The 13,961-nt window shown below is 42.2% G+C and overlaps 1 protein-coding gene across 6 annotated transcripts in view; it reads right to left on the minus strand.

Moving 5' to 3' along the window:
* Nucleotides 1-398: 398 nt before the first annotated feature.
* BPTF (bromodomain PHD finger transcription factor) overlaps nucleotides 399-13,961 on the minus strand; it is a 54,992-nt gene continuing 41,429 nt past the window's right edge. For 3 of the 6 annotated variants that reach the window (XM_064150596.1, XM_064150593.1, XM_064150592.1), the window contains 7 exons: nucleotides 13,583-13,665; nucleotides 12,262-12,487; nucleotides 11,259-11,605; nucleotides 6,697-6,889; nucleotides 5,663-5,747; nucleotides 3,671-3,857; nucleotides 399-1,345 (listed from right to left, as the gene is read on the minus strand). In XM_064150596.1, the coding sequence (XP_064006666.1) occupies nucleotides 1,309-1,345; nucleotides 3,671-3,857; nucleotides 5,663-5,747; nucleotides 6,697-6,889; nucleotides 11,259-11,605; nucleotides 12,262-12,487; nucleotides 13,583-13,665 (1,158 nt within the window). In that variant the 3' untranslated portion in view covers nucleotides 399-1,308. Of the gene's footprint in view, nucleotides 1,346-1,990; nucleotides 2,418-3,666; nucleotides 3,858-5,662; nucleotides 5,748-6,696; nucleotides 6,890-7,803; nucleotides 7,978-11,258; nucleotides 11,606-12,261; nucleotides 12,488-13,582; nucleotides 13,666-13,961 lie in introns of those variants that run through there. The other 3 variants (XM_064150594.1, XM_064150595.1, XM_064150591.1) reach the window with 3 other exon arrangements.

Genomic DNA, 13,961 nt, shown 5'->3' on the forward strand with positions numbered 1-13,961 from the left:
CTGCCATCTGCTGCTGCTTCTGACTTCACTTTATCCCTCACAGCAGCACTCTCCTCCTGCAGTGAACGCCAAAGCAGCCCAGAGGGCCTCCAAAGATACAGCAGTGGCTGTTCCTTGGGCACTGGCAAAACAGCACCGAGCGCAGCAGGGGCAGTGGCACCGCACAGGATGTTTCCTCCCGCGTTATCTGGCACAGCAATTCTGGCAGTGCTGCAGACATTTTACAAAGGGCCAGCAGCTGCTGAAGGCTGAAATGCAGTAAGCATTTGGAGCAACCTTTGGAGCAACATCCAGTCCAGTCCCCTGGCTGCTTCCCTCCCCTGTTACCTCAGGTACCTTCTGAACAGAGATCCCCAAAGCCTTACAGACGTAGCAGCGCACACTCAAAGACACCTACATCTGTGGGGAGAACAATGATCTCCATTTATTTTGTTTCATATACATCCATATTTTGAATTTTAATACAAAAGGAAAAAAAAAATTAGAATCTGACAAATGTTTACAAACAAGATACCTTCAAATAGATTTGACTCATTTCAGTCTGGTGCAGAGTAAATGACAAACTGTACTGTTATGTTCAAGGCAACGGAGTCTGTAGTCCATGACCGCTTATAGCCCAACTTTTCTGCAAGCTTAATTGTTTTTCTCTACCATGAATGATAAACTCATTGTTGATTCCCAGTCCTGTGTGTGTGCACATGTGTACATAGCAGCTCCTTTCATAGAAAGAAAAGACATCTAGAGGTCTTCTTGTACTTTTACCTACAGGAATCATGTTAAGATACAGAATGGATTACATGGAACCGGGGCTGGATTTTATAAGAAAAAATAATTAGCTGACAAATGAGGGCAGCAATAAAAAAGCGTCTTTTTTGCAACAATAAATAAATACAGTCAAAGTTTTCTGTGTGGACTTTAAACCAGCTTCTTCACTGAAGAACAGACGTGGCATTTCCATGGAGTTAAACGGGACCCCATTTACTGTATCTCTTTTTTTTTGTTTCTCTCGCTCTCTTTCTCTCTCTCTCTTTCTCTCTCTCTGTCTCCTTCAACAAAACAAAGTTTTCCTGCTTCTGCCACAATAGTACAACAATTTGATCTTGACAAGAAAGTGGTGCTGCTGATTTTTATTTCTTTGTCCTTTGGACAAAATAAGCCAAGAATAAGAATTTGACTGTTGTGAGTAATAAAAAGGCAGTTTACGTCAAGTCTCGTCAGGATAACCTGACTGAAAACGTCTGGCTTCTCAATTAAAAAAGGGTCAGACAACCAGATCCTTGCTCGTGTGTTAGGTTAACACGCTGAACTCTAAGAAGCTGTAGACTGCAGTTTGTTGTTATGGGACCTGCAGAGTACAGAAGAAAGTGAAGAATTAAGCACCCTTCATTTTGGAGAACACAGTTGCTGCAAGGTGTTGCCAAGGGTAAATCACAAAGAGGGAATTACCACCATGTTGCTTCCATTTATTGGGGCTTCTTTTGCCCCTTCGGGAAGAAAGGACACTGAAAACCCTTCTCTTCCAATTTTAAGCACATTTCCTCCTACAGGAGAAAGGACACTGAAAACCCTTCTCTTCCAATTTTAAGCACATTTCCTCCTACAGGAGAAAGGACACTGAAAACCCTTCTCTTCCAATGTTAAGCACATTGCTCCTACAGGAGAAAGGACACTGCAAACCCTTCTCTTCCAATGTTAAGCACATTTCCTCCTACAGGAGAAAGGACACTGCAAACCCTTCTCTTCCAATGTTAAGCACATTTCCTCCTACAGGAGAAAGGACACTGCAAACCTTTCTCTTCCAATGTTAAGCACGTTTCCTCCTACAGCATACACATTTTTCAGCACTTGTAAAATGCAGTGTGGCACTGGAACATCCCAAAATGGCACTGGGACATGCCAAAGTGACACTGGAACAGCCCAAAGTGCCTGAAGTCAGTTCTGCTCTCCTGTTTATGTAATAGTAGTCCATCAAATGAAAAGCAAAAAGGCATTTTTAATGGTGGATATTTATATTAAGATCAACTTGGCTTAAATTTATTCAACAAGTCTTTGGGTTAACTTAATAGAAGAGAACTGAACAGGCTTGTAAAAAAAAAAAATCACATTTTTGCTAGTGGGAGTTCATGGAAACTCCTCTTTGACATTGACAGTTTTATTAGTGACTGAAAAGAAAACAATACATGGTTTCCAGAATTGATTTTTCATTGTTCTCAATACATTATTGGAGGAATTGGACAACTCATTTTTGTTTACCAGAGAGACTGCTGGTAACAAAACCCCAACAACCTGCACTTTTTTAGACAAATGACCTGGATTTTTAGGGCAGTTTAATGTCATTGAATTGTACAATAAAAGAAAGTGACCCCAACATCCAGTTCTGATTCCAGTTAAAAAGTTCAGACTAAAGATATCACAATCTGCAAGAAAAAAAAAGAAGATGGATGGTATAAATGAAAAACAGTAACAAATAAGATGCAGCAATGAAATGAGTGTGCTGGACAAGCAGCAAAGCAAAATGACAGCAACATGAGTTGTTGAAAACTACCTGATAAAAATCATTGTTATGGTATTAAAGTGGAAAGAAAAAATGCTGGGCTAATTAATTTGATCTCTTCCTTTATCAGCCCTGGTCTTGTTGCATATAGAAAATGAGAGCTTCCACAGCAGTGGCTATAAAGTGGAGCTCTCCATTTAGCTAATTACAAATGGACATAATCCTGCATTAATGTATCAGCCTGACACAGCTCTGACTGGTACAAAGTGAACTGCTACACAGAGGGCATTTCTCAGCAACACTGAAGGGCAGCTGACATTTGTAGCTCAGTTACAGTTGGCTCATGCTAGAACACAGCAGTGACATGGAGAAAGCTGCTCACTGTCAGCGTTGTGAGCAGGCTGCCTTTGGGAACAGCTGTACCAAATACCAGGGTACAAGCCGAGCGGTGCCGCTTACGTGCTGCTGGCCAGGCCAGGAGAGCAGCACAGAAACGCTGCACATTCTTTCTCAGGCTCCACACTGAGCCTTCCACAGCACAACATTACAAAAGGAAGTTTAATTTGAAGTAGTGAATGTCGTGTGCAGTTTTCCATATGCACTTTAAACTTCACTTCTCTGTGTTTTATCTGTTTCCCTTACTTATTCGCTATGTTTAATTCCTGTCCTTCTCTTACTCCCTCTGCCTGTCTTTCAAATACGGTAAAATCAGGACAAGATAGCATAAGTAGTAAACCCAGAGGTAGATGAATTTCTTTCACTGGACTCCAGGCTGCACAGGAGGACTGTCTCACTTTAGCATCTAAAAAGTACTGACTACAGCAGACCATTTTCAGAACTCAGACATAGTATCTGTCCTGATCAGAAATTAAGTTTTGTGCACTGAAGGTGTCCCTCAAACCTACATTTCTGGTACTGCTCAGATTTGCAGCTGGCCACTCGTTCTGAATAAACATTAGAAAGTAACCTCCACAACACTGTAAAGCTTAATTCTGACAGAAGATGCCAGTTGCCTACTACAGAGGGGTTTTGTTTTCTCTCCTTGAAAAGCAAAGCAGTTGTCCAGAAGTGGAAGGAGAGGCAAATGCCTGTATGAGCGCAAAATAAGCTTACAAAAGCATTAAGGAAAGTTTAGGGGAGAAGGAAACAAGTACGAGTAGGAACACTTGAGCTTACCTGCTCGCCTTAAATCCTTTTAGTTTCTGTACAAAGAATGATTCCAGAACTTCTGCACATTGGTAAAAAGGGGAGTCACTTGGATTGTAGTAACGACAGTTATCAAAAATTTTGGTCATGTCTGCCACAAACTCCGTCACCTTTTTGTAGTAACGCTTCAGAATTCTTTCCTCCATGGTGGCAAGGTCTTGAGAGAAACAAAAGCTTATTAAAATGAGACATTTTTATCCTTGGATGAAGTTCACTTTGCCAGCTTTGTGGCAAACAAAGGTGAAATGCTTTTCCAGGAACGCTGGCTGACAGCTGGTGACACCAGTAGGTCTCCTTCAGAATAAACACTTAGGCAGGAGTATGTTGTCTGCAGTTGAATTGAAATGCAAGGATCAAAATGATCTTGGAAAACTGGGGGCTGCTGCAGGAATTTAGTTGGGGTTTTGTAAGAATTAAAGAGGAAAAATGAAAAGGTAGAATCTGGATGCTTTGCTTGTCCTTCAGTTTCTTTACAGCCCTCACTAAGACCAAGACTCACAAGTGTATAGGTAACAGCTACCTCAACCTGATTATTTCTTACTGAAAATCATGACTGCCTTTGAGTGAACTCTCAGTTCTCAGAGGCATTATCTGCATTACCACAGGGCACAGATGAAAGAGATTTCAAGTGCAGGATCATGCACACTGCTAGAGCCCTCATCTCACTGACTAGACAAATTAATGAGAGCAGAATGGTGAATAATTAGTAATTGTCCTATTTCAAAGCAAATGTAAATTACAAAAAGAGAAGAACAAGCAGTGCCAATTATAAAGATAGCTGTCTAAGTGTATCGTGGCACTTTCAGCTGGAAAAACAACCACCTGCTCTTGGAAAATGCCCTTGCTGCCTACTCTTGTGCACTTCTGCCCAAAGTGCCTACTCTGACATGTAGATCGCGTGAAAACAAGCGTAGATGGGCCTGGGTTAGCTACTGTGTTCTACACAGATTCACTTGTACCCTTACAACTCAATTTGCCTGCTGAGTCAGAAAGGGTTAAGCACACTTCTGTGTAATTCCCTCAACCATCATATGCTTCATATTTTAAGCTTTTTTAATAAACTTTAATCCCCTGGAACTGGAGTTGGTTAGAATCTTCCTTACAGCACAATCCACGACTTTGGAACACAAGAGGAGCAGATTCCTCAGCGAAGCGTCACCTTCAGCCAACATGCTCCAGTTTTACCAAGGGACTAAATTTAACTTGCCTAACATCCCAGAAGCAGCATGCTTAAGGGCTGGGTGCTGGATCAAAGCTGGACCGAGCTCGATGGGAGCCTTCTGTGGCAGTGGGCAGGCAGGGTTTGAGTGACAGCCCCAGGCAGGAACTGTCAGCAAAGCACCCAAGAGCTGAGGCGGCACCGAGGTATCACATTCAAGGGTTTATCTTACTTTTCCCTAGCTGGCTGCTAAGGGCTAGTAAGAGCAGAGCAAAACACTGTCAAGTTGCAGCATTTTCTCTTCCCCTTTCCTTCACATACACAAGATTCAAATAATTCTTGTCCATCTAGTTTTGAAACCAAAATGACATACAGTATGAAGTTACTGCACTACCAAATCAGATAAGGAGAGTTTTAAATTCCAACTTCAGCATCACTTCCTTCTCAAACTCTACAGTACATTCCCCACACTTGGTTGGAGGAACTGATACAGAAAAAAAGCCCTCAAAGTAAGACACAGTAAAATTGTTCTCTTGAAATCACTTTGCAAACAAGAACTCTATCAAAGTGCTGCACTGGATTTCTCCTATTATCTTGGACCAACAGTATTGAGGGTGAAGGAGCAGACAGACCAACCCTCATGAACTTCTAAACACATCCATGAGAAATCCCATTGGCTGATTGCAAAAACTGTCTGTTCTGCAAAACATATCTTTAAGCTCCCTGGACGGAAATGGTCAGCAAGTAATTAACTTTATATCCTAATCCCCAAATCCACCAAGCTGTTGTTCAGGAACACTTACCCATTGGCTCTTTAATAACACCATAATAATCTGGTGCGTCATTGGGGTCTACTGGTTCTAGGAATGGCCATGCCATCTTGTGAGCCTATCAGGAAAACAAGACACAATCACAATTTAAAAACATTAGATTATCACTATTTAATTGCTAGATATTTGCATTACATTTTTATCTGCTGAGGCCTAGAGTTGAGCTTAAGACAACGTTAGGCGAAAAGGTAAGCAGTTCTCATCTGATGACCGGGCCAAGTTCTACATCTCTGTGTCAGGGACCAAGCAGTGGTCTTCAAAACAGGGAACAATGTGAAACCCAGACACGAGAGGACACTGCTGAACAGGCTGCCCAGAAGTATGCAATAGATTTAATGAGTGTTTGGCACCCCACACCCAGAAATGGGCCACTGCCTTCACCTTCAAGTACTCTAGTTTGTTTTCACATGTCTGTAAAATACAGGAAAGTGCACAGTGTTAGCCTTTTAGGATTTCTGTATACCAAAACTCTTAACAATTCTTTGCAGTTGTAGCAGAAAAGGCACATTTGAGAGTGACAAAGGAAGCAGAAACATGGCTGCAGAGGCACACAATTCTTATCAGGATGCCATCACTGACATGCTGGCAGTGACTTTGAACACTGCTGAAATCTAAGAACTCTTGAGACTGAAGTACAGAAGTGTAAATCAGAAATCCTTTCAAGCTCATTTAAGAACAGAACATTGCACCTTCTGCATCCTGTTCAGCTAGGTCAATACTCTGCCTTTTGGTATTTTCAGCAAGCCTGTCTCCTTTGAAAGCACTGCAGAGATGTTTAGTTTCACTAACTCAAAAGCAGTGATAGACTAATTACTGTAAATACTCCTCAGCACAATGCCAATCAAGTCTATAGTTGAGAGAGTCGTATTTCTAGCAAAAAAAAAAATCTTTGCTATTTCTTTTTCAACAAAGTCTCAAGTGCTAATAAAAACCCACTCCAAGACTCACTGGGTATGTCCTACAGAATGAAAAAAGCAGCTGGCCTTTGCTGCAATCCTTACTCTCACCTGTAAGGAACGTAGCACTCTTCTTAAACCTTCATAATCTTTATCAGTGAGTGGACTGAGCACAGTCATGGCATCTTCTGTGGACTGGCATTGTGGACACACATACTCATCAATGAGATCTGCCTCACTTTGTAAGATGCCAACACAGCGCCCATGATACCAGTTCTGACATCGGTCGCAGCCAATGTAGAATCTGCAAGACCCAAAGAAGTGTCAGTGCCTTGATCTGGTTCATTGGAAGGTTACATTTAAAGACATCACCCTGCAGTCCCCCGCCCGCGAGCAGATGCTTGGCACAATTAAACACGACAGTGGGAGGTGGCAGTTCAGATTGACACATACTAACTGCACGATTCAAACTGATGTTGTATTTACAAACAGGCTAGATAAGACCATTTCAAAATCCCTACATTTTATGCTAGACACTTTCAAAGCAAGCAAGAGTTCAAAAATCATTCCTCTGCTTTAGAGTTGAAAGAAGAGTGTAATGCCAGAGGTCTCACCCAACCAGTATTCCAAAACCAATTCAAGATACATTTTGCACAAACTGGACTACACCAGGGACTGGTTTCACTCCGTACAAACATTTATCATACGGAAGCTCCAAGCCTTGAACACTGAAAGGGTGTTCTGGGACACAAAGTCTTAGAAGTAAAAGATACCAAGCACACACCCCTCAACCAAAATCATGCTTTCTACCCAGGTCAAAGCACAGGAAAAAAAATAAATCCACTGAATACTGAGTTTGTCTTTTAATCTTTCCAACCATCTTTTAACCATGTTCAAAAAAAATAAGAAGGAAAAGCAAATCGATCCCAATTTAAAGCACATCGAGTTGATGGAAAAGAACCAAACCAAACCAAAACCAAAACCACACCCCAACACATTTTCACCACCCTGAAAACTTCACTTTGCCTAAACGTTTACTGTGTAAGAAACGTTTTGGAGCGGAAGGCAATTACCAAAAAGCAATTTGCATTACCAATAAATATGACATAGGCAGAATATATTTTTTCCTTTGTGTTTTTTTTTTCTTAAGGAACAGGTAAGCACAGTCAGAGCAGTTTGCTACCTAGACATTGAAGAAGAGGTTCTATCAGAACTCACTGTGACTCATCATAAGGTGTTCTGCAGATACAGTACAATTCCTCACTGCTGCCCTCTTGTGCCCGTTTACAATCATTACAGATGTACACATCCATTTTCTTAGCCTCCTTTTCTGTGATGCCAACACATTCTCCATGATACCAGTTAGTACAAAGATCACAGCCAATATAGAACCTAAAAGTATTCACAATGAAAATGACAATGTAATTGTCATTTCAAATGGCATGGCACTTTTCCCTGCACTTCTCACTGACGCACTTTCTTGCTGCCCTTCCTTTCTGTCTCAGTTTCCCTGCTTCCTAGCACTCTATCCCTACAAACTAACATCTCATGCTGTCAGAAAGCTCACGTGGGTCACTTTTAAGCTGACACTTCATTTAAAATGCACATCAACAGGTAACCAGGCTGTTGACAAAAGTGGGCTAAAAACGTATGGCTCCAACGTGTCTGTGTGTAAAACCATAAAAGGCACAAAAAAGACAAGGCCAAAGATAAAGGATTTACATTTTCAAAACTGCAGCTCAGAGCCACTCTACCACTTTCTTTAAGATTTGAAAATGTAGGTCTCAGGTAATTAAAAAAAAATAAAAGCAAAGCGCAAACACCAACTAGGAGTGAGAGGTACACTAGGAAGAACATGCATACCAGCCGGGGGGTACACAGTGGTGTAACATGGTACCGAAGAAATGGGGGCAGGACATAGCTGTCATCCTTTCAATTACTTGATTTGAGGGGGCTGGGGGAGTGTGCACTGAAAAACAGGGATTAAATGACTCCAGTTGGAATGAGGACCATCCTCCAGAGAATGATGTCTATGCTCAGACACAGCCATGTGAGGGAACCAGGTATGGTATGACACGGAGTGAAGGCAACCAGGTACGGAGTCATGGGAATGGGACCTTGCACAGAATGATGTGACAAAACTGTAAAGTATTATGCAAGGACGTTGGACATTTTGTGTATGGATACCTCAAAACATACCTATGGCTTGTGACAGTCAACCAGATGGGCAAAGTTACACAGCCATTCTCTGCCTAAGCAAAAGCAAGCTGACCCAGAGCCTCCATCTTCCTCGGCTTTGGAGAACGCCTACCAGCTGCTGCTGAGCAATGCCTGCCATCCTCGTTCGGCAGGCTGTGAGCACCACCCTCTGGACACAACATACCACAGGATGGCACGAAGGCACATACTGCACAAAACAAACAAGAGGCCTAAACAAGGCCTCTATGTGTGCCCCAGATATTCAGGTCCTGCCTTTCCTCTTAATTTTCAGTCAGACAAATCCTACAGACAAGTATCACACGACTCAACCTTCCATAAAGAATGGACAGATACAACTCCTCCTGACAACCAACACCACCAATCTGACCCAGGGCCTCTTCCCAAGAGAGCTGTTTGCTCCTGGAGATACCAAAGCATGTTTCTGTCTAGGTGGAGATGCTAAACCTCACCACAAAATGTGAACAGGTCTCATATGATACTTTAACAAGTTGGAATCCAAGCAGGACTCTTAGAAAGACCTTCACTGACCACCCTTCAGAACAACATCAGCAAATCCCTGCAGCCTTGGAGTACCACAAATGAGAACCAATATAAGAGATCTACTTATTAATAAAAGCACAACACAAAAGGATTCTTGAGGACTTACTACATCCTAAAAAATACACACGGGGTAGTCATAATAAACTGCAGAGCAGCTTTTCAAGCAGGAGAAGAGACACCAGAACAAAGAGGAGTGCCTGATGTCTAGATATGTATGAAAAATACCAGCAGCTGTTTTCAAACTTGACTAATCCCTTTCCAAACAGTGAAAAGGTAACGTGGTTCAACAGCAGAGTCATCACTTGTAACAATGTAATATGCAGAATTCATAAATAAGAAAGGAGCAGAATCAAATCCTATTGCTAAGGATGTGACTAAATGATTAACCTTTCATTTTTTGGAACTTTTGTTCTATGCACGATTCGGGCTACCAAAATTCACTCTGTGACCACGTTTTTCACTGGCTCGCTCAAATGCCCACTAGAGACAAGAGAAAGACTTGCTTTGACAATCAAACCCTTCTGCTCATGCAATTTTCCATCTTGCTTCTGTGACAGTTCTATCACTTACTACCAACGGAAGCAGTAACACACCCACCTTTGGTCAGCACCACACCATGAGAACAGGGCATCCTCCTAAGCTTTCTGGATGGCAGAAAGCCTAACACAGTATTCTTGAAGAGGTATTGGTGACACCCCTTAGAGGCAATAATCAACACCCAGGGCATCAGAAGTCTGCTCCTCCTACTGCAATGGCAGTACAGAGAGCAGTCCAACTGTCCACAGGGATGTAATGGTCAGAAATACTGAACAACTAAGGTGAAAAAACCCAACTTCATTAAATAAAAATCAATTTACCCCCAAAAAAGGCTCATAGGAATCTCCAGAGATCCTCTAGTCTTTGCCCTAAATTTGGAATGAGGAACCATCACTGGAGTGAAAGCACTGCTCCACCACTCTGCTTTCTTTCTGTTACCAGCATTTAAGCCACCACCAAGCAGCACTAATTCAGACTTTTTGGTGTTGTCACTGTTGAGCAGACCCATTCTCACCCCAGACTGGTCTGAAGTCCAAGTTATTTTCCATACCTCTCTACACAGCTATGTCATGGGTAACCATTGCTAACCACTGCTGCTAGTTGCTACTAGCTTAAGCCACTGCTGCTAGTTGCTACTAGCTTAAGCCACTGCTGCTAGTTGCTACTAGCTTAAGCAGGAGTGCGCAATGCTACCTCCCTGCAATCCACTCCATCTTCCACTCCACCGCTTCCCAACTTCTTCACAATCTTTCCATGTAGTGCAAATGTTTTTCCTCATTCACAATCAGAATCAGACAACTGCAGTTTGCACTTTGTCAAATGCTTACATTTCCATTTTTTTTATCACCCCTGGGTTGTAAACTCCAACCCACCGGAGCCATTTCTATGTGAAACACTCTCCAAAGTGAACTGCAATGCAATAACTTCAAACCTTCTTCAGCAGCTAATGACTCAAGAAAAAAAAGCCATTTATTGGCAGACAGTGCAAAGGCTACTCCTAAGGAACATCAACTACTTGCTCACAAGAAATTGCTCGAACCAAACTGTCACTTGCTTCTGAGGCAGAGGCAAAACGGCAAAAGAAAGGATAACAGAGCGGAGGGAGAAAAAAGAAAGAGTATGTGCATGTGACACAGAAAGGTCATACAATGGAAACATGCAGACAGGGAAAATCCTACCCCTACAGGAACAGCAGAACTCGAGTGTGTCAACAGCTTTGGAACTGCCAGTGGAAACCAGACTTTATTCTGCACAGCTCAGTGATCACTGCAATAACACCTGGCACTATGTCCAGTTCTAGCACTACCCTGCACTAAGAGCTAACACTAACCTACAGCTAGAATGCACAGTCACAGGCCAGGGCACTCACTACTCACTTGGACTCGTCGTAAGGCGTTTTGCAGATGCAATAAAGCTTTGTGTCCTTCTTGGTTTCCTTTGAGGTAGTAGAAATCATTTTCTTCTTCTTGGACTTGGAAGCTGACGAATCTTTCTCCTCCTCTCGCTTTCTTTTCTGGGAGGATACTGGCATTGGGACTGTGGTGGAGGAGGAGGAGGTGACGCTGGCTGCATGTGGCTGTGGCGGCGGTGATGGTAGTGGTGGTGGCGGTGGTGGAGGAGCAGCAGCGGCAGCGGCAGCTGCGGCGGCTGCGGCTGCAGCAGCAGCTGCCTGGGCTTTTTCTTTCTCTTTCTTAATTTTAGTCAAGTCTCTCTTTAGCTCTTCCTGAAGTATATTAAATGAATAAATAAAGAAGGAGACACTTCACACGATTATTCCAGCACAAGACTGAAATCTAGACACAAATCACCATGCCCAACCAAAATTAAACAAACAATGCCACTCAAAGTACTATTAGGAAGAAATTCTTTACAGTGAGGCTGGTGAGACACTGGACCGTGTTGCCAGGGAAGTCATGGATGTCCCTTCCCTAGAGGTGTTCAAAGCCAGGCTGAATAAGGCCTTGAGCAACCTGGTCTGGTGGAAGGTGTCCTTGCTCATGGCAAGGGGGCTGGAACTAGAAGATCTTCAAGGTCCCTTCCAGCCCAAACTGTTCCATGATTGAAAAAAAACCCAACCCATGCAAATTCTGCAGTGCCCAACCTATGATTCATGTAAAATTAAAGGATGACACTCTTGGCCCACTGGGTCTATTTTATAAGAAGCTGTTTCAGAAGTCAAGGTAATTGCAGTCCAGCTGAAAACCAAGAGGCACAAAAAAGACATGTACTGGCTTTGCTGAGAGCTGAGCATCCAAACCAGAACTTCTCCCTGTACGCTTCCCTGAAATCCCACTGAGCAAACAGATCAATCAAAAATTAACACCGAAACGCCCTCCCCAGCTGAAACTCTAATTAGTGTTAGAGAATGCTTGTCCTTACCTGCACTTCAATTTGTAGATCTTTGTCCAGAAGGGCCCTTTTCTTCAGTATTTCAGCTTTCAGCTGTTCTTTATGCTTGAAAAGCAGAGCTGAGAGCTTAGTAGCATTCTGTTTACTGCGCTTTTGCTCTACGCTCTCTTCTCGCTTCCGCTTCTTAGCTGCCTGTTTTTCTTCTTTGTCTATCTTATCCAGGATATATTTCATCACTTGGTTGCACACAATCATTCTGGGGAAGAAATAAAGAAAAAGTACGTTGTGCTGAGCTGTCTGCCTATCCCCAGGTGAGAATGCAGAATCATTTTATTCTCCAGCCTCTGCAAGTTGTGAGCTAAGTGAGCATATTTCAGGGTAAATTTAGTAACACACATTGCTCCCACTCACAATTAGTTAGTAGAACACCACTGGGAGAGATCAAGCCCCTACGCAGGCTCAAGAGGGCCAGTCCCTATTTCAATTAACTCATCTGAGTACTAATCATTCCTCCCTTTCCCCTAAAAATCTCAGAGTACAATGAGAGGCATTTTTACTCAATTCAGCTCCCACAAATATGTTTAAAAGAGCTGGATTTGTTTATTCTGATGCAGGATGAAAGCAACTTGAAACCTGTAAGGTTTACACTCTCAAGTAGCCACCAAATATCACTAAGTTTTTGTGGTTTTGGCATAAAGACTGATGAATGTATTTCAGTGTATAGAATTTACTACAAAAGAGTTCCAAATTTCTTCACTTGGAAGAGCACAGGATTAGATTTTCAGCTGCCTGTCACACACTCAACTAGAAATCTCTTTTCCTGATCACTTGTTCCGCAATTTTCATTTATTTTGCCTCGTATTTTAACTAGAAAATGAATGTATTTTGGTTCTTCTCCTTTCCCATTCTGTTTCAAACCCACTAGAAAACCTTTTTGTTGCCAGAGCAACCAGGAAAAACAGCTCCCATCAACTTGTGAGCCGAAAGCTAACAACAAAATAGCAATGGTTAGGACAAGCCGCTGCTGCTAACAGTAGTAAATGACAAAACCTCCTCATTTGCTGAACAGCACTGCCTTCCACCTCTTCAAGTCCTCTTCTAGAGTGGGATTTGGTAAAGGACAAAGAAACCCCTTCTGATTTTACAGCAGAACCATTAACTCTCTCCATTCAGTGCTCCTTTAAAGATAGTTTTTAGTTTGAATTTAAAAGCTGTGGCCATGAATGGTACTTCAACCTATTCTTAAAAGAGCAAAATTTCTTGAAGAAGCAGGTTTTTACAAGCCACTATCAGAAGATGTTATAGGTGTAAAACTTCCCCATCTAAAAGATGCACTGTGATGCATATTCACCTCTGATTTTCTTCTCTCTCAGCTGGGGTCAGTGTCTTCTTCTGTTTCAAATGTTCTATGACGGCATTCTGTTTCATAACCACCTGCAGGGTGATAGAGAGTCCAAAGTAAAAGATGAACTTTTTAGCCAGTATTTCATCTTATTACTGGGAGAACCAGGACATTTCCAATGTTACAGAACAAGTTCATGTGTTATTAATTTCAGTGAGTGACAAAATGAAACTGATTTTATCAGGGGCGGGGGACAAATGCTTGTTTTTAAAGCAACCATTTGAAAATGAAATCGAGGATTACCACCACCTCCTCCCCTCAAAACAGAATAGGATATTTTGCTTATGTTGAGATTCAGCCTAGGGACTAAATGTCAATTGCCAGCAGT

The sequence above is a fragment of the Pogoniulus pusillus genome, chromosome 11 (assembly GCF_015220805.1).
Source record: "Pogoniulus pusillus isolate bPogPus1 chromosome 11, bPogPus1.pri, whole genome shotgun sequence".
NCBI lineage: Eukaryota > Metazoa > Chordata > Aves > Piciformes > Lybiidae > Pogoniulus > Pogoniulus pusillus.